The sequence below is a fragment of the Conger conger genome, chromosome 14 (assembly GCF_963514075.1).
Source record: "Conger conger chromosome 14, fConCon1.1, whole genome shotgun sequence".
NCBI classification, from domain to species: Eukaryota; Metazoa; Chordata; class Actinopteri; order Anguilliformes; family Congridae; genus Conger; species Conger conger.
This window is the reverse complement of record NC_083773.1, coordinates 13,194,892-13,215,518: the sequence shown is the minus strand read 5'-3', so window position 1 is coordinate 13,215,518 and position 20,627 is coordinate 13,194,892. Positions and strand designations below refer to the sequence as shown.

General features: G+C 46.3%; 1 protein-coding gene across 4 annotated transcripts in view; it reads right to left on the bottom strand.

Annotated features, from left to right (window-relative positions):
• Positions 1-4,310: 4,310 nt before the first annotated feature.
• prickle2b (prickle homolog 2b) overlaps positions 4,311-20,627 on the bottom strand; it is a 73,187-nt gene continuing 56,870 nt past the window's right edge. For all 4 annotated transcript variants that reach the window (XM_061219716.1, XM_061219713.1, XM_061219715.1 and 1 more), the window contains 7 exons: positions 15,263-15,446; positions 11,186-11,299; positions 10,485-10,622; positions 9,082-9,285; positions 8,004-8,190; positions 6,337-7,197; positions 4,311-5,902 (listed from right to left, as the gene is read on the bottom strand). In XM_061219716.1, coding sequence (XP_061075700.1) covers positions 5,064-5,902; positions 6,337-7,197; positions 8,004-8,190; positions 9,082-9,285; positions 10,485-10,622; positions 11,186-11,299; positions 15,263-15,394 — 2,475 coding nt within the window. In that variant the 5' untranslated portion in view covers positions 15,395-15,446 and the 3' untranslated portion in view covers positions 4,311-5,063. The remainder of the gene's footprint in view (positions 5,903-6,336; positions 7,198-8,003; positions 8,191-9,081; positions 9,286-10,484; positions 10,623-11,185; positions 11,300-15,262; positions 15,447-20,627) is intronic.

Below are 20,627 nucleotides of genomic sequence, written 5' to 3'. Positions count from 1 at the left end.
CCACTGAGCTCTCCTCTAGACTCCCTCCTTACTTGCCTCATGCCTCTTGTAGAGGGAACGTATGTAATCCAAATTGTTACAACAGCATGGAGAGTATTCACAATATATTCATAATACATTGCTTAAAAGTGATCCCTTAAGTGTACATAGTCTTCTACACTTTGCAGCTCATCCAGAATGCTACTTCTCATTTGATGAGCAGACTCAGGCATGTCACTGCTCTTGTGATCTCCCTCAACTGGCTACCTACGGTGTACCAATGGCCTATATCTACACATATAGCCACTTCAAATTCAAAACATTGCTAAAAGCCTATCGGACAGCTAAATAAATTGCGGTTATATTGTCAATATATATTCAGATTCTACGCACCAACCAGACCTCCGTACTGCTATCTCTGGATGTCTGGAACCTCCCCTTCCTTCCAGGCTACATCTCCTGTCTATTCTGGCCCCCTGATGGTTAGATGACCTTCCATTGAAGGGCAAATAGCAGGAGCCCTGCCCATCTTCAGACACAGACTGAAGACTCACCTTTTCAGATTGAACCATGGCCCCCCCTTAACCCATTTAGATATATTTTCTTTTTTCTCTCATTTTCCTTAGAGTTGCTTTTGAAAAATGTTTTAGGTTTAGCTGTGCAAGGTTGTCCATTTAGTTCTTGGACAAAAAACGTATTTTGTTACAGTACAAATTGATTTAAGTTAATATTACACTTGTTGATTATAAATGGGCTCTGTTTCACATTTTACATTGTACAAGTATTGACATATTCATAAAAGCAAAGTAGTGTCTCCCTTATATGTGTAGAGGACAGAGTAGTAGCAGAAGGTGGAGTGGGGGCTTTGGTAGAAAGTATGGGTGGGAGGTATCTTTGCAGATTGAGATAAAACCACAGAGGGGCTTACAGTCACACATAATTACCATGATAACCTCAGAGAAGTGGCACACGTACTGTAGACTTTTTTCATTAGTGAAGATGGACGACCAGTCAAGGAAATCCCCATCCCCAACCATCCTTATGTCTGAGGATTATGTACGGTTTAAGACAACGACATCAGACGTACCAAGCCTATGGTTCACAAACCGCCCAACGAAGGCTACTCTAATTCAATATCAACACCAAGGTGAAAACACAGAATTGAAAAAAACCAAGGAAAAATGCGGAGCAAGCCAGTAAATCAAATCTCAACCTGCCTCAGTGCTTTTTTTCCCCCCTCGTTTTGTTATTACATTCATAAATCCTTCTTTCCGTAGGTTCTCGAGGTCAGATATGAGTTAATAAATGGGGTTCGTGCACTGTGGTCAGGGGGCTGCGGTGCTAATCCTCTCGGCCGTAATTGAACACACATGACGCCGGGCAAGCTGCGAGTCAGCATGTCCTTCTACGCTCACGCGTTTCTCATTCACATGCCTCCACCGCTCGGCCGATAACGCACCAGCATTCCCCATTTGTAAATAATTGAATCAGGCTATTTTAGTCCGTCCGCGCTGAGCTGTAATTTGGTGCAGTGCTCCAAAGGACTGGTAATTATGGCTTTCAGGCACCTTCCAGAATTTCTCTAAAAGCTTCACTTTTGCCCTCATAAAGAACAAGCAACTTAGAAGGACTTGGTGCTATTAGTATAAAATTGTACATTTTTAAATAGATCCTTTCTCACAAAAGTTAGAAATTTGCATATTTTAAATTGCAGTTGTAGGACTTTTAAAGGTTGAGTTGCGTCAGCAAATAATTTGCTCTATGTTGAACTAGATGTTCAAAAGGAAAGGCTAGCACAGCTGTTACCCTGAACTCAGTGTTCCTTATACATTACAACCGAGCGTTTACGACTACAGCCTGTGAAATAAATATATTTGAAAGGAGCGCCAGCATTGAGCCACAAAAACCATGACTAATATGCATTTGTTGAATAGCTCTATTTACATAAACAATATTTCTTTTGTCTGTTGTCATGGCAATCCTGTTTTGCATTAACTCTTCTATAATGTAAAATACACTGTGTCATCACCACGGGAGGCAAAGATGAACAAAACTCCCTCGGCACACCAGTCCAATCAGAACAGCAGTTACAGGAGACGAAACTGAAAGCGCTTTTGTTGTCTTTTCCTATGAGTTAAAGGACTTGCTGCCACTGTACTGTATTATGGAAGTATTACAAAATAAATCTATAAAAAAAACAGAACATGGAACCATTTTCTTGAAATCATAACTCACGCCTCCACACAACACTGCTAAAAACAATATTCAAGGTGAAAATATTTTCAAGGACCATAAAGAGGAGGTTATTCTATGCACAGTATAATATTATTAATTTTTTTACCTGCACTTATGTTTTTACCATTATATTAATTTCCAGGTTCTCATAATGATTTGCAGAGCATAGGACATTCAGAATATTAACAACAGACAAGGAGAGACTATTGTCTGTTACACCGGATATAAAGATGAGGCAGTTACTGACCAGTCGGAACGTTTATATTATTGTTATATTCTTTTAAAGTATAATGATGTTATTATATTCAACAGCTGTGTATAGATACATTTTGGTTGATGGTTGAATCATACCTGGAAGGGGCAAGCTTTGTTGTTTAGCTTTATAAACATGCCGTTGCATTGCGCTTGTGTACAAGCAAGACTTTGGATAACTTTGGAACCTTTGGCAAGAATGGTCATTGCCAAAGACCTGTTTCTGGATCAACCGATTCCCTCTTTCCTGTGGGAAAACCTGAGGGATATAAACCTGTATTGTGTGGAAGCCATGGAGCGGTTTATCCAGGACATGGCCCTCTTCCACGCACGTCATCCATGCAGGCGGACGTGACACAACACATTCACAAAAGCATGATTTTGCATTCTACCATATTTTGCTGTGAAACAGGCCTTTTATGTTTTTGCATTACTTTTCAATTTAAATAACTCCTGTCAACTCAAATGGTATTGAATTGCATAATATATTGTTTTAATTCAATGGATTATGCTTATTGCTGTAATGATGTACACACAGCATTTCATGTTTAGCCATATCTGATGAAACAGCTCTCACTCCAGCCGCTGTCAGTGAGAGATACTGTTTTCCACTGATTGGCGCTAGCTGTCCTGTAGTACTGCATGACCTGCAGACGGCAGCATTGTTACTGGTCAGTAGATCAATGCCTTGGAGGACATTACATGATTCAACTGCAGTGCTCATTGCATGGGGGGTGGGTAGCAAAGCTGCTCCGATAAAAGCAAAACAGACTATTCTAAATTGGGGACAAAAAATTGGGAGAAATATATACCTTTAAAATCTATACAGTATACGTTACAGATGTGCCTCAACTTCATTTAAAAAAACAGAACAAACTGTTCCAATTCTGTATCAGGCAGGTTCTGTGCCTATTGGAATAGGCAATTTAATCACACACATTAGTGCCTGAAGAGAAAAAAATCCCAGCAAAAATCCAACAAAATAAAAACACGACTTGAGGCTAAAAATGCCTGGGAAGCAGATGAGTTTCACATACATTTCATCTGCTAACCGCCCCCGGAGAGGAACTGTGCTCTAGATCAATAGCAGGGCTGCTACGTGAAGATTGAAAGTTTATTTTGTATTCATTGCTTTGGAAACAGTGATGCAGTGTCAGTGCTCCTCCTCACCAGCATCCTGGCACGGTCCTCCAGGATTTTACAGACAAACTCCCGAACCCTTGGAACCCTGGAGGCCCTCGGTTTATAGTCCAGTGACAGCGTGTCACCGCGACCCACAATGTTCGCAGCGACATTTGGTTTATATTTGAATGTGTAAGTACATTCCAAACTTACCAATACGGTGACGTCAATCCGCTAATTATGTACACTGCGGGAATCGTTTGATTGATTGTTAGAGAACAATTGATTCCAATGTTAAAAATAAAACAAGCTCCGACGGCTCAAGTCTCAACTGAGAGCAAAGACGCATTTCCCAAATCAGTCCATTTGAGTATTCAAGAGTATTTGAGTGTGCAATCAGGGATTCCCCTGGGGGCCATAACCCATGCAGGCATCAATGAATTGTGCCGACAGCAACAGCCAATCGTCTGCCTTCTGCTGGTCTCCGCAGTGCAGCCTAGCATCATCCATTTTGGCATATGGATGCACAGCTGTAAATGGCCGGCTATGATCACTGTAATTAACATGAAAATGACATGGTCACATTTGCTCAGGTGTGACCATCTAAGCTCCAATTATGTTTGAGAAATTATGAACTGAGCGTATGGACCTAGAAAAAAAAACACAGATATATCCCAGAGCCACGCAAGGCAACCCCACAAATGAAGGCAATCACGTTGAAATTGTTCATTGAAATACTCTTTAATTACAACGCAAGACAAGATCAGCAAATAAACGGGCATGCGTTCCTATTTCTACATTTTATAATACATGAATGATTCTATCGATACAAAATATAAAAATATGTGGGACCTCATTTACATAATATTTACACCGTTACATCCTTAACTTAGTGAACTTATTTATATACATTTTATAGAACCGAATTAAAGTACTAAAGTACTGGTTAAGTACTAAAACCCACATCGCAAAAAGAGCAGAACTATACTGAACTTTACTGAGCTTGAGAGGGTAACAAATATCGTGATTGTACAACGGCGCTGATTAGGATGTTGGCAGTTGGGTGGAGTGCAAGACATGAGCTTATGGAAATAGGCTCAGGTTAAAACTGAAACGGTTAACAGGGGGAAAAAAACATGCAACATTTTGTGCTGTCAATGGGTTACCTTACAGTATATTGCTCACGGGTAAAATCCTTACGTTACTAAAAGCAATTCAAGAGTTGTGGCTTTAATTGCAGAGTATAAATTAGGCACGGCCGACACCAGCCCCGGAGAGCCAGGGTTTGCAGGTTTCTATTTTATACCAGAAAATCAGCAACTATTTCTGCCTGAAGAAAGCAGACAAACTTATTTACCAGTTGCCTTGACGGCTGCATTAAGTGCTGAGTAACAATGAAAGAGAAACGGCATACCCTGCAGCTCTCGGGGCTGGGGGGGCTCTCCCGCAGACGTGTTCACAGGGACGGCGCTGTGTTATGAGATGATGCAGTTCTTGCTCTTCCTGCGTTTGCGTGTGTGTAGCTGCCCGCTCAGGCCGGTGGAGCTGTACTTGTGCAGGAGCTCCTGGCTGGTCAGGTAGCGCAGCTGCACCGGGCGGGGGATGGGCTCGCCCAGGAAGTAGCCCTCGTCGTCCGACTCGGAGGACGAGGAGCAGGTGGAGCAGCGGTCCTCGTCCTCGTACTCGTCCCAGGCGTAGGGCCCCGGGCGGTGGGCCCCGGGGTTCTGCAGGGTGAGGTCGGAGGTGGTCCGCGGGCAGGGCCGGTAGGGGTCCTGCCGGAAGCGGTCCCTGGGGCCCCGGGGCGGGGGGAAGCGGTCGTAGTCCTCGCGGGCGTGCGGGCGGGGCCGCTCCTGGGGCTGTCGCTCGGCCGCCAGGTGCAGCGCGTTTTCCGAGCGGGAACGTCGGGAACGCCGGGAGCGGTGGTGGTGGTGGTGTCTCCGGCGGGGCTCCTCCAGGCCCCCGGCCCGTCTGCGGGGCCCCTCGCTCAGGGGGGCCAGCCGCGCGTTAGGGGCCCCTCCCGCCAGGCTGTGGCGGTCCTCCTGCGGGTAGGAGAAGCCCTGCTGGAGACGGGCCATGGCAGGGGACTGGCGGTACTGCAAAGGGTACTTCAGGGGCCCCGTCGGCTCCAGATCCCCGTACGGCTGAGCCGAGGTCAGGCTCCGCAGGGACTCTGAGCTCCGGAACTGCATCGACGAGTTCAGCGTTCCCATGTTGCTCTTCTCCGACACGTTCATCCCAGAGTCCTTGCTCAGATCCGGCATGGAAAACCGGGACAAGTGCTCCTGCCGTTTGGTGCCGCCATCCGCCGATGTTCCTACAAAACGGAGAACACTAGCATTATTGGCAGCCTAAACTAGTAGAAATCAGCATGCTTATCTGTGAAAAATTCTCTAAAATTAGTTCTGAAAATATCTCCTATTCAGCTACAGGTGCTGCGGTATATATAGCAACACAATTAAAAATCAACTATGTCAAAATGGCTAACAGAATTGAGATGTATCATCATTTATCATCGCTGCATTGCAGATCTAATTTAGTTTAGTGCAAATCTAATTTAGTGGTAAAAATGTTCCTCTGCAGAAAGCATATGGTATCACTGATAATATCTTTTTCCTTTGTGACAAGCTGACACAGAACAAGGAAAAACAGATGAGACTAGACCTTGTGTCACTTCTCCCAATATAAGCACAAGGACAGCAAAAAGAACGAAACAGCCTGAAGGTCATGAGGTGTAGTGTAAGGCTGTACCTGTGGCGTTGGACAGGGCGAGGGACTCCATGGACCCGCGGGGCGTCTGCTCCAGGGGGGTGAGCTGCTCGCTGAAGCTGAGCGCGCTGATGGGGTTCCTGCTGCGGCCCAGCTGCGGCGGCATGTCGCGCGCGTCCCTCTGGAACACGTGCAGGCTGACCGAGCGCTTGTCGGCGAAGCCGTTCTGGGCCGCCTCCGCGTCGAAGCTCCCCTGCGTCTTCAGCTTGGGAGGGAAGTACTCCTCCGCGCCCTGGTGGAACCAGCCGTCGTTCAGGGACTGTCCCTTCATGGCGGAGATGGGGGGCCTCTTCCCCCCGCCGGGCTCCTTGGCCCTGGGGTCTGGGCAGGCCGGGTTCCCGGGGGCCTGGGCGGGGCTGTAGGAGGTCCTGACGTTGCACTGGCTGAGGAGCTGCAGCGGGCTGGGCGTGGCCTGGTTCCGGCCCTCGTAGGCGTACAGCTCGCCCTGGCTCCTCCAGGCCTGGGGCTCTCGGTTGAGACTCGGGGCCTGGCTGGACAGGCTCAGCAGGTCCATCTGCAGGGACAGCGGGTCGATGTCGGCGGAGAAGCGGCCCGGGGCGGGCGGGGCCGGGGCGGACTGGCAGGGCTCGGGCTGCGCGCCGTTCTGGCCCACCTTGGCGGTGCGGCGGGACTGGCGGGACCGGGCGCTCTGGAAGGCCGAATCGGAGGAGTCAGAGCCGTCGGGGTCCTCTCCCGCGCTGCAGGACCGCGAGCAGAAGATCTGGCCCTGCTTGGGCAGGAAGGGCCGGCCCAGCAGAGACTTCTTGCAGCGCGCGCAGCAGAAACACGACTCGGTGGCGTGCCAGTGCTGCCCGTCGTACGTCATCTGACCCTGGTCTATACCTGAGGGCCAAAACAGGAAGTGAGCGGAGCCATATACCATACACAGTGCACACACTGCACACCTAATGAACACTAAATACATGGAGGATGTTGATAGTGTGTGGAAATTAAAAGCAAAGAAGAACATGAGTGCATTTCCTTTAATAATGAATAGGGATATTCATTAAATACTGATTCAATATCGCAGCTTCCTAATTCTATTCTTTATGGGCCTTATAGTTTTAAAGAAATATTCTTGTGAGTTTAAGTTCTTGTGAGTTTAAGGTATAGTGTAGTCTTATGGGATACTGATACAGGAATACATATCATTCTAACTGTTCTGTGGTTTCAGGGAAAATAGCTTCCCCCCCAAATGGCTTCCATCTGGTTTCAACATGTTTCCTTACAGTTTCAATTTATAATGACTTACTGCAATACTCTGTATCCCATGTAACAAATAATTACGGCCCAAATTTTTCTTCGCTGATATGCCAAAACACAGCTGTGTTAGCCTTATTGGAGGCCAGTCCACCATGTCTACAAAAGACTGTTAAGTTATGTGGCAGCTCAAATTTTTCTCCTCAAAAAATGTGTTACATTCGCTAGCCGAACAGGTATACATTTCCTTTCAGGAACAAACCTAGAAAGCTTTTGTAGTATAATTCGATACCCACGCTTAATGTCTTACTCCTTTAAGCCTCCTGAGTTTCTCTCATCTGCGTAATTGCTGTTGAAAAGCCACTGCCGAACACAAATTTGTCCTACTTTGAAAGCGCGCGTCGGCGAGGGCATTAACGGCGAAGCGCGGTTGATGAATGGGGCCGTACCGATGTGCTCCCCGCACGAGTCGCAGTACTCCGCGTACAGGGACTGGAAGCAGCCGCAGCAGTAGGGCCGGCCCTCCTTCATGATGTAGCGCTGGCCGCCCAGGACCGTCTCGCACTCGAAGCAGCAGAAGTGCTTCATGTGCCAGTGCCGCCCCTCCGCCTCCGTGCACTCGTCCGCGAAGATGATCTACGGGAAGCAGAGGAGAGGTCGTTCGTCACGCCGCAGACCGTACCGCGAGCGTTGGGCGCGTTCGGGAGGATGACGGGCCGATGCGTCAAGGCCCCGGCTGTGGCATTGGCCCGGCTCCCGGAGAGCTGCAGCGCTGCAGCCGCATATCTGGAGCGAGATGTCATTATAAAACCCGGGGGATTTATAGCCGTCTCCGAGGTAAACGCACCGCAGTCTGTGCGTCGTTAATTGTGCGCTCTGGCTGAAGACCGCTCCGGCTCTCTATCCGTCTTCACTCATTCTTTTTTACCCCCTGAGCTTATCTAGCCATTAATATGGCACACAAATCACGGAAGAATAACATAGCGGAGATCTGTCAAGGGTGGAATTTCAGCTAGTTCCTGTGGAAAACAATCAAACAAACAGGCAGGGTTAGAGTGGGGACTGCACTCAGACTGTGTGGCTGGGACCAGGCTAGCCTACAGCTGTGCTCTGACCTAACGCTGTAGCTAATGCTGTTGCTAAGGGGAGCGGTGAGTGAGCAGGAGGGCTGGGCTGGGCGATGCTGTTAGTGTTGGTGGTGGAGGCGGTGTGGGGGGGTCATGGGGCGATGCATGACCCTGTTAGCGTTGGCAGTGGAGTCATGGGGCGATGCGTGACCCTGTTAGCGTTAGCGTTGGTGGTAGAGGCGGTGTGGGGGGGTCATGGGGCGATGCGTGACCCTGTTAGCGTTAGCGTTGGTGGTAGAGGCGGTGTGGGGGGGTCATGGGGCGATGCGTGACCCCGTTAGCGTTAGCGTTGGCGGTGGAGGCGGTGTGGGGGGGTCATGGGGCGATGCGTGACCCCGTTAGCGTTAGCGTTGGCGGTGGAGGCGGTGTGGGGAGTGACTGGGCTGCGTTTCCCGCTCACCTCGTCGCAGGCAGAGCAGCGGGGCTTGAGCCGCTCGGCGTGGTGGCGGCCGCAGTAGATCTTGCCATCCTGGTAGAAGTAGATGAGGTCCACCAGCAGCTCGTCACACATGCTGCACACGAAGCAGTGGGGGTGCCAGCAGACCCCGTGACCCGCCCGCGAGGCGAACACAGCGATGTCTCCCCCGTTTATCTGACCGCCACACTGGAACACACACAGAAACAGGCTCATATCAGACCCCGTTACAGCTGCATTACTTTCCGTTTATTTAGAAATGGGGTGAGCTGGTTGTATTTTCTTTTCTGAAGATTACTATGTTGGTACTGCATATCTGGGACAGCATATGTTCTGTCATACAGCCAGCAGACAGACAGACACATGGATGGATAGATAGATATAGATATAGTGAGAGATAGTATGAAAGATAGAGATATAGACAGAGTGAGATTGAGAGTCCAGAATATATGGAGCAAATATATGGAACACACTGCTTTTGCCAACATAAATCAATGTTTTCTGCCTGAGACAGGCTGTGCTATCTGCCTCTTCCCACTGCTATTATTCTCTGCGTAAAGAGGACTGCCATCCATACAGGACATAAATAACCAAGGACACATTCTGCAGTCTGCTGTTGAGTCTATCAGTATGCATCAATGCGGCTGACATTAGCCACTAAGGAACATTCCAGAACATTCAGCTGTTTCCCAGTGCCTTCCTTCCATCCAAAGATGTCAGTATTAAATATTTGATGAAGCTGTTGTTGCTGCCATGGTTACAAAATATGTAAAACACGCACTGTCTTTGCTCAAAAGATGCTTACAGCCCCGAGGCAAAGCAGCCACCTCAAAATAGACTGAAGTACACAGTATGGCACATATCAACATCCCCAGAGAGCCTAGCACGCTGGATTCAGGAGTTCATCTTAAGGACCACGATGAATACTGAATAAGAATGACAGAAAAGGATCCAAGATAGAAAAACTAGAATACAGCGACATCTGTTCTGGCGTAGCAACAGAAGGGCCTGACCCCATGCCAGAGAAAACTAATCCAGCTTAACCAGCTTTGTCACTCGCTCATCTTTAGGACATTGATCTCATCGCCCGAGCACCAGTCAGGTGCACGCACCGACAGGCCAGAAGAAAAACAGAAAACTTTAAGATAACTTTGAGAAACTAAGATAAAGATTAATAGATGTAGAAGAAGCAGCCATTAGTCATTTTCTGGTGGGACCTGACGGCAGGACCTGGGGATTCAGGAGGGATGAGAAGGCCCTCAGATTTCCACGCGGCACTTTAAAGCACAAAGCAGGAGCACGTGACTCCTTTGTGCCGAGGCTCTCTGGGGCGTTTCGGGCCTCCCAGCATGCTTTGCCCGTCTCCGCGGCGGTCCCCTGGGGCTCACCTGCTCACAGATGGCTCCGGTCATTGTCACAGGAAACGGTCTCACGTTCCCCCGACCCAGATTCTCTCTCTTCCTCTGGCCGCTGAAAAGCTTGAGCTCCCTCTTTTCTTCATCGTCCAGGGAGTTGCAGTAGCGGACCTGAGAGCAGGAGACAGGCAGGGGTCTATGGGCCACTCAGCATTACAGCCTTCATCAGTGTCCTGTTACAGGACAGTACTGGTAACACGATAAATGATCGATCCACATCCCTCACCATTAAGTCCTGAGGCACCACTCACAAAACAAACATAGCGATTCTCAATTCTTGTTATAATGGCAGTTGCATAACAGTTCAATGCATTATTGAACTTGATAGAGAACTTAAATATTAACGGCAGATTACTGGAACCTAAATGCTATCCAACTGACAAGAGTCAAAACACTGCATTTAGTCAGAAATTCTACTTCACAAAATAGTTGTGTGCCACCAATTCCAAATATGAAATGAAATTCAAAAAGCCATGGCTGTGGTATCCTTGAGTTCAGACACAAACACACCCGCACACACATGCACCCGCGACTCATGTCATGCCACCATATAACCCTCCAAGAGGCCTGACACAGCCTCTGCTTCCTTAGAGGAGGGCCTGTGTTTCAGGGTTCAGCAGGCAGGGCCAGGCCGGCAGGGGCAGGGACAGGGGCGTGAGCGGGCGAACACTCACCTCGTTGTCGTGCGGAGGTAACTGGTGAAGCAGCTGCTTGATCCGGTGCTTCTCTCCAGGGCTGTTCACATACGGCACTTTGTCCTCCGGGAGGGAGCTGTAGTACTGGTGAACCTGAGGTGGGCCAGGGAACAGTGCCGGTTTTAGCAACACAAAAAAACCACCGCCGCAGCTCCGGGTCTCCGCTTTCTGCCCATTAGGCCGACACTTAGGCCAGACAAATAAACCCAGGAGCAGAGCCCTTCACAGGCGCCTGTGTGCGCGGGCAGAACGCACTGAGTGTGAGCATTGTTCTCCCCCCCTCTCCCTCCGCACAGATACCACCATTACACCACTTTGATTTATGGATTTCCAATGTGGAGTTAATTGAATCTGGTCTCGGCCTCACTGACAAAGGGAACGCTTTGTGTCCCATAATCCTGCTCGCGCGAGGAATTTTCACAATACGCTTCAAATTAAAGGAAAAACAATGCGCCGGGTGTCTGAGATACGGCCCTTAATTGCCGCTCGTACTGTATAATGTGATCACGGTTTTTGGCAATCAGAGTGCTGTTGTGCGATCTGTCTCAGCAATGATCTCATCACCGTTATTTGATTCATTATCAAAAATATGCCATGTAATTAGGACAAAGTGCATCCCTCTGATTCGAAGGCATTAGTCATGGCTGAAGTATTGGACCAATAGATGGTGCAAGTTTGCAGGTCCACAGTTGTTGACCACACCTTTTTTATTTTATTTTTTAATTAGCTGCTTCTCACCATACACAGACGTAATGACAACAGAAAGAGGCAATAATTACCTGAGATCTATATACTGCTTGTCAGATACATAACTGTACAACTGTGGCAGTCCCAGTGTTGACAATAACAACACAGAGAAAGATGATGACAAGGACAAGGTAATTATGTAGCATGGCATAAATTTAGAAATAATGGTCTGTGGATATATTCACCTTCCATTTCATCAAAACTAACACAGAAAAGGATATGACATACTGCAAGAGCAAAAACATACACAAGAAAAACAGCCCAGAAGATTAAAAGTTACTTCAAAGCTTTGCAAGAACTACTTGAAGACCAAAGGAGAGCAAGGCACAATCCAAAATCACCTGACCTCAACCCCAGTGAATATTTATGGGGACACTTCTAGACAGACAAAAGCAAAGTGTTCAGTAACATTATAAGATGCTCTTTGGAACATTGTCAAATAATGCTGGGATAACATGGATAATCAGGTTCACAAATTTGTGGAGTCCATGCCAACTTGAGTGAATGTTGCCATTCTGAAATTCTGAAATTCATGTACATTTTTCAAAGATTCAACATTCCGCTCAAACTGTTGATAATATACATTTTAATTTAAAAGTTTGTATAAAAAAATAGAAGCATTTCCACTGGTGGTCACAGACTTTTGGACCCCACAGCATATTATGTTCTCATGAACAAATATATGTCTTGCTTTTTCCTGATGATTCAGGATATAAAAGCAAAATGAAAAATAACAAAAATCTTTCAAATCCATTGAATCGTGACCTTGAAAAAAAAAAAAAAAAATTCTCATCACTGAAATGCTCCCCATGAAAGCGGAATTCTGACTGTCCAATGAGTGAGCTTATTTGTGGCCATGGTAACTAGCTCTACTGACAGTTGTGGATTTGTAACACTGCACACCACAGTAATCGCATCCAAAAACAACTGGCAAGATGTGACACTGCGTTTGCACTGCAAACCCAGTCTCTCAACAGGAAATGCAATCACAGGAACCAGCCTCCATTATGAATGCTATCAAACCAAAACAGTCATTCAGAAGGCAACAAAAGGGAATGCTCATATTTACATTTAACAGAGCGACTTACACAGCTTTTATTTCTACATAATATCAATTTATACAGCTGAAAATGTTTACTGAAGCAACTTAGGTTCAGAAGGGTACAACAACAGTAGCCTACCTGAGAATCAAATCTGCAACGGCCCCTAAGCTACAAGCCAGGTTCCCTAACCACTATACGAGACCACTATATTCCTTGAACACAGCTTAGCTACTGTAACTAACGCAGCCGGTTTTTGGAAGGGTGTGCTGGTACAGCAAACAGAAATGAGAAAGACCCGGCTTTCCACCCCATAAAGTTTGAACACAACCAGATGAGCTTCTCTGGCTGGGAGAATGTCACTCCTTGATGGGATGATGATGATGATGAGGGGAGTTTGGCCAGGACTCAGGAAAGCCTTTTCCGCTGTCTGTCCCATCCAGAGAAGACATCAGTCTAAGTTTGTCTAAACCAGGAAGAGCCTGCACAGGCTTGGGGCAATATATCAGCCTGGGCGGGAGAGGAAGAAATAAAGAAAAGGAGAGAGATGGAGAAAGACAAAGAAGAAATAATAAAGCTGAAATGTATGCAGACAAAATGTGACAGATGGAAATAGAAGGAAACGGGAAATAGATACAAGAAAAATATACACTGTATGGAGAGAGAGAGAGAGATGGAGATTGAGAGAGAGCAAGAAGGAGAGAGCAAGGGAAAGAGAGGAGACTTGGGAAAATGTGTTAAACATTCTTGTTAAACAGATGAACACATGCACCTCCAATAGCGTGAGGTAACAGGATGAGGTTAAACTAATGGCTAAGTCCGAATTGTGGAAAATAATGCTTTAGGATTTAATGACTGGTGAGGCAGGCAATCATTATCTTTGCCTGCACTGTGTGGCCCTGTGGTAATTAAGGAGCACAGCTCCAAGCGAAGGCTTGGCCTTCCCACTGAAAACACTGTTAATGGAGGGTTGGGTGTGCATGTGCAGTGAACCTTCCACTTCCCGGCAACTTCCCACTGTTTATCAAGCCTCATAAGGAAGAGTGCGTGTAATGTCTGACACTGGGGCGGCTGAAATAGAGGTCCTGGTTTAAGGAGGGCTATAAGAGGGATCAAAGCTCTTAAATTGGTTTTAAGAACGGATCCCTGGGAGGGTTTGGGTTGTGGGAAAAATGTTCAGTTTCACATTTTCATCCTGTACTCAATCTGACCTGCCAGTAATATACTGCCATGGACACACCTCATTCTTTCTTCAAAAGTAATTCATAAGATACAACTACAGAATGCTCAACAGTGCTGGTGCAACACTGGTGTGTTTTTCATGTAAAACAGTACCTACAGTTACTAAGCATAAAATAATGAATGCACAGTAAATACCTACAGCTATTTCACCCTTAATATTGACTCACATCATGTCTCTCCAAGGCAACAGTTTGAGTGAGTTATATTTATTCCACCGACATGTCACCCAGCCGATATTCCATTCCGCACAGTTTTCTATCTCAAAGGGCTTGAAGCTCAGTCCCCTGACTGGAGTAATTGACTTTAGATCACATGTGACCTCTGGGAAAAGGCCACATTCTGCACGCCCTACAGAAGCCGCCCCATAAGATAATGATTTATTGACCAACTCGTTCACTTGGTAATAAAGGGGCCCTCTCAGTTAATGAAGAAAATGAAAATAACATCTATAAATACTTTCAATGTCCAATAAAGCGCACGGCTACATCGTTTTAGTCGGGAGACTAGTGAAGCCGTTCGGGGGCCACTCTGAAAGGCCGTGCACTGGGAATGACCCCATTTCACAAAATGGCTGAGCACCCAGAGCAGTTACCTTTATATGAGCAAAATAAACACAACATTACGAAGTGGTCACCTTACTACCTGCAATAAGCTGCCAAGACGACAACCGAAATGGTAAATATGCGACAAAAAAAATAAAAAATACATTCTTCCCTGGGAGCTAGGGCTGCACAATATGAGGAAAATATGCAAGATGCGATAACTTTGTTGAATATTGTGATGGCGAGATGACTTTAGGTACACTGCTGACCCCAGACAATGAATAGCCAATGCCCACTGAAAAAATCAACATGCTTCTATTGAACAAATTGCACATGAACAGCCAATCAATTTAACAGAACATGATTTAAATAAACACTATTCATCGCAGTCCAATCAGACGGTCTTTTGCGATGTGTTTATCTGGCGCGTTCATATCGGAGCGGCGTTGAGCACAGTGCGGGCTCTAAAGGCAGGGGTGGGGTACCTGTTCCGGTTTGAGCCCGGGGGGGACCCAGGCGTACTCCTCCAGGGCGCACCCCGAGTCGTCGTCGGAGGTGGAGTTCCTCTGGAAGTCGTACATCAGCTTGGTGACCGTCTTCTCCATCTCCAGAGGCATTACGGCCACCACATGCTCCTCACGCCGACACTTACAGTGCAGACAGATCTTCCTGCGAGGGACACAGAGGTTTTACAGCCATTAACATTTCTTCATCGTTTGGGTTTTTCAAAAGGGGGGAACATGATAGCATTCTTTTCATACATTCACTTCTTATTTTACTTATTTAAGAATGAGAGTGGTTTTAAATTATTTTCTTTAAATGCTCTGGCGACACTAAAGCGGTTTGAATCCTTCAAATTGAACGAAAGCGCGAGAAGGAAAGAGAAAGAACATGAGAAGAAAGAAAGAAAGAGGGATTCATTTAGGATCTGACAAAACTCAGAGGCACGGGCCAATAAAAACATTTTTTGGCTGGGGACCAGCACATCCCTTGCAGTTTCTTCTCTCCTTCTTCCCAACTCTGCCTGTGTGTTTTTGCAGACTATAAGCCCTGTATGTTGTGCCAGTGCTCACAGGAGAGGTCAGGGGTCATGCAGGACATCTCGGGCCTTAGCATTCATCACCAGGGGCTGCTTGTCCACAGCCCACTTTAGACTCCAAGAAAATACAAGTCTTGACATGATGACAAATAAAGTCAGGGATGGTTTATCAAAATTGCATTGGAGAATTGAGTATTGCAAAGCCACAAGTGAATACGAGTTCAACAACACAAAGGTTGTTGAAGTGGGTGGTCTTTAACCACAAAGAGAGAACAGGGATTTTCATGTCAGCTGCACACGCTTCATGCAGCCTTGTATAAAATAAAAATGTGTTTTCCAAATTACCATGAAGCTCATCAAAGAGTAAAAAAAAACACCCTTCTCTACCTCTCTAAGTGCTGCTGCCTGTCCGTGTTTGTGACTGGTGTCTACTTTTCCCCTCTTCTGTGAAAGCCTAACTTAGTTAAGGCATGGAGCGCTGCCAGAATCCCCCTGCTTCCTGCTATTCGTCAGATCCACACACACACACACACACACACACACACACACACACACACACACACAACCAAACAGGCAAGCTGCATCTGGTTTGTATCCAGGCAGCCGAGAAGTCTCCCAAACCCTGTGGCCTCCGCTTTCAGAACCGACACCGAGCCCCTGGACCAGGAGAGAGGGAGAGGGCTGATCCAAGCTCTCCCAACCTCATCTGCCCCCTACTGCAAAAACAAACTGCCAGCGCAGGACAAACCTCATTACTGTTTCAGGCCCTCCGAACAGGCTGGAGACTCTCAAAGCCCGGTCTGTTAAAGGGATTTGACTCTGGATAAATGTTTAGGCTTTTGTCCCCCCTCAATATCACAGCAAGGTTACAACACTCCATGTTCGAATGTGGTCAGAATTTTCATTTTTCTTTGACGGCAGGCAAATTAATTGAAATGGTTGATTGCATTAGCAGCAAAATCCAATTTTACGCTGCATCTATGGCAGCTTCCCTCTGCCAGTCGCGTACAATTTCCAGAGAACCACGGACAATTAAAACTGAACCTTCTTGTGCGCTCTGTGTATTGTTGAATCGTACAAAATTATGTTTGTGGCAATTTCACAACCCACCAGAATCCCAATGGTACTAACAATTTTCATAATGCAACAAGAGGAACAGCCTGCTTCAAAGTCATGATTTTCTCACAGCATCCGTAGAGGAGTACAGTAGCACAAGGCCTGAACGCAGATATAAAAAACGGTTGTATAACGCACTTTGGGAAATATGATCAGTGCCAACCTTATCTTATGCAATGCCAGCCTATTGCTGGAGCTGCTGATTTAGCCTGCCAAACATGCACCGTACATCCAAAAATGTGGCAGCAACATACTGAAATCTGGATGGAATAGTTTTTTAAATGTTTGGGTGCTTGCGGTGGGTCAGTGCTGGCTGGGGGTGCGGGGCAGCAGGACAGAAAAGCGCCCGCAGTTCTCCTGTGTTCCTGTTCTGCGGCACCCTTGAACAAGGGCGATTCACCTGCATCGCCCGTACGGCAACAGGAAGACAGAAATATTAAACGAACGCGCATGAATACCAAACGCGGGGGTAACTCGTCCATGAATACTAATGTAATTTATATATGTGTATTAGTAACTTAACCAGCCTGGGCCCTGCAGACAAAGTCATCGGCCTGACAGCTCCTCGACATCGCAGAGTCAGAAACGCAAAGCCCGTCGCCGCGGTAATAACGGCACCGCCTCGGGCGAAAGAGCCTCCTCATTAGCGCGAGCCGGCTCCGCGCTGCTCCTAATGTATGCATGATTAACAAGACACGACAGACCCTCTCCATTACAAGCCCCGCTCGCCGCCGCACAGCCGTGCGATGATTCAGTGGGTCAGGCGGGAAACGCCGCCAAAAAAGCAGGTTCCGTCCTCCCTTTACGCCATTCCGCTGCGTTCTGCCTCAGATGAAAAATAAGCTTGGAGACAGTGTTTAAAAATAGCCTGTTTTAGAAAAAAAGAAGAAAAAAAAAAAAAGTAGGCCGGTAAGACTACCTTTCAGACCGCGATCAAGGTTTGTAATGTAGAGGCTGAAAAGGCCCTTGTCGTTATTCACCTCACTTCTGAAATGGAAACAGGAAGGATGAACTGCGGAGGTTTTTTTTTTTTTATGTTTCTTAACTTGGTCCAGATGTAAGACAAGGTCACAGAGATGCTAAAAGGTCATTCTCTTCAGAAAGGCCTGATCCCATGACAGCCACACGCCGCTCAGGAAAAGCAGCGCCAGCACCCACTCGCAGACTTAAGGTGCGCTCAACAAAGCAGGGATTTAAAGCTGACATCCAGAATCCATTTTATGCTTGTAATCTGCATGATTTCAATAGAGGGATTCAGAGCCCCAGTAATACGAGTCAATCCATTAAAAAAAGCTAGTTAAAAAGAAAACGAGGGAGAGTCGACGACTTGTTGTAACTATAATTTTTTAATATGACTCAGCCCTGCGGAGAGAGATGAATGAAATGTTCCCAGGTGCCTGTGGAGAATGCTCTCATAACTGGAAGGTGTCTGGACCAGCAGTAATCCCCAGGATCCAGGCTGTAAAAACACAGTCATTTACCATGGACTGTTAATCATCAACTGCCACATCCAAATTACCCAGACAATGGCAGATTTAAAGTCGGGCTGTGTTGCATGCCACAGACTATTTGTGAGGCCCTCTGATTTTTATCTTATCCCTCCCTTCCCCTCCTTCCCGCTCAAGCCACCCTCCAAGCTCCCCCACTGGCAAAGATCTCACCCTGGGCCTAAATGCCATCCCGGCCGAGCAACATATGGCCTCATCATCCCAAAAAATGCAGGCAAGTTAGCCTAGCGCGATTGAAGTGGTTTCCATAAACCAGAACAGCTTCAAAAAGTGACTGTAGCTTTTCCATGGCATCATTCCGGGCGGATTAAACAACATATTTAAATGGCAGTTATAAGTTAGAGAGCTCCTAACAGCTGGGCGCAAGCAGCAGCCAACAGTTTTTTTGGCTCATTTATCTGCGGGGTGTAGAGGAAGAAGGCTGGTTAGACATCTCTCTCTTTCTTTCTTTCTCTCTCTCCTCCTATGTGGGAGCTGAAGAAAGGCCTCTATTCAGTATTTCAGCGAGCACTTACCGAGAGTGCTTCAAATTTAGTGGAAGGTGTCAAACGTGTTGAAATAAATTTACAACAAAAAAAGACTTTTTCTTGGAAAGGTCAGGACAAGATACAGTACATTAAACTTCAACGACTCTGCACTGAGTGTACTATCAGGGTAGATAAAAAATAATCTCAAGAAAGGATGTATATTTGCCACCAATGGCAGAGCGATGCATGTTTTATGGCGTGGAGATCAAGGGCGCCATCCAACTGCCGTCATTAATCATACATACGTTTTGTTCACCAACACACGGGCACCTGTGCATATGGTAGACTTTTTTTTTTTTTTTAAGACGCGCCAGAAAACATACCTCCGACGAACAGCCTGCACATCCGTATTCACAGGTCGCGCAGTTTTTAAAACGCACAAGCAAATAAAATGTTCCGTGTCCTGCTTTAAAGTCTCCCATTCATGTAGGAATTACACAGGTAGTGTGTGGGCGTGATGGAGCGAGGGTAACATTTATGTAACATCTGACGACAGAATGGACTGCAACCTCAGCTGATGTCATTTGATCAGGCGGGGCTACTTGTTTTATTAATTAATAAGCGTTTACGTGAATCATAACATGCAGCAGGAGCTGATATGCCATAAAATCAGTTAGCCAGGTAGCTGGTGAAATTATCAGTTTAGTTGTGTGAAGTAGCAGTACACCACAAGCTGACCCACTTAGCCGCCTGACATCATCCTAGGATCATTCCTGGAACGGAATGACACAGCTTTATTGATATAAATAAATAAATAAATGAATACATAAATAATAGTCTCAACCAGCCTACACGAATTCCATTGTAAACAATACAATAGTCACCCCCATAATAAACACAATAAACTATTAATGACATGGCCAATAAAAACAGTGGAAAGCGATTGATTACATCCCCGATGCGCTAGAAACCCATAGCCAGGAACGCAGGCTGGGAAGCTCCATCAAGAAGTAGCACTGAAACCAAGGTGATCTCCATCACTGAACCTCCAGCTGTTGAAGTCACATTATTTGTCCGTTAGCTTGTTCACATGCTAATGCAGAGCGACCCATTCTGACTCAATCAATTCTGTGGATGACCAGACCAACGTGGCAACACAACAAAGACCAATCTCACTGAAAGAGCCAGGTCAGACGGCGCTACAAAAGTACCACCATTAAATTCAAAAGCGAAATGAATGACACGACGGTATAGCCTAAAGAGTTACATTTTGACTGTCTGTCACGCACGAGCGTTGCTCTTGCTTTTGGTTAAAATCGTTTTTTTTTTCTCCTACAGCTTTAGCCTATTATTAAACAGGCCAAATTATTTTCTTAAAAACACAGTTCTAAGTTTGAGAGACCGTTACGAGTGTAGCCTAGTGACGGCAAAGTGAACCACATCCATAGTTGCCTACAATTTTACATAGTCACGAGGATGCTCATATGAGTTCTCATCCAGCGATACAGGATATCCAGCTAGTTAATATAACAACGTTGGTAAAAGAGCATTATACAGACAGAATATTAAGTCGCTATGGCGCTTCAATCGTATGCACAAATCTCAATTTCTGTGTCAATAATGTTAAGCTTCCTGAAGAAATGCAACAAAAAAGCCTCCTCAACTGGCAACATTTATCTCAAGATCATGTTGCTACATTATCATCTTTCCTAAGCCAAAG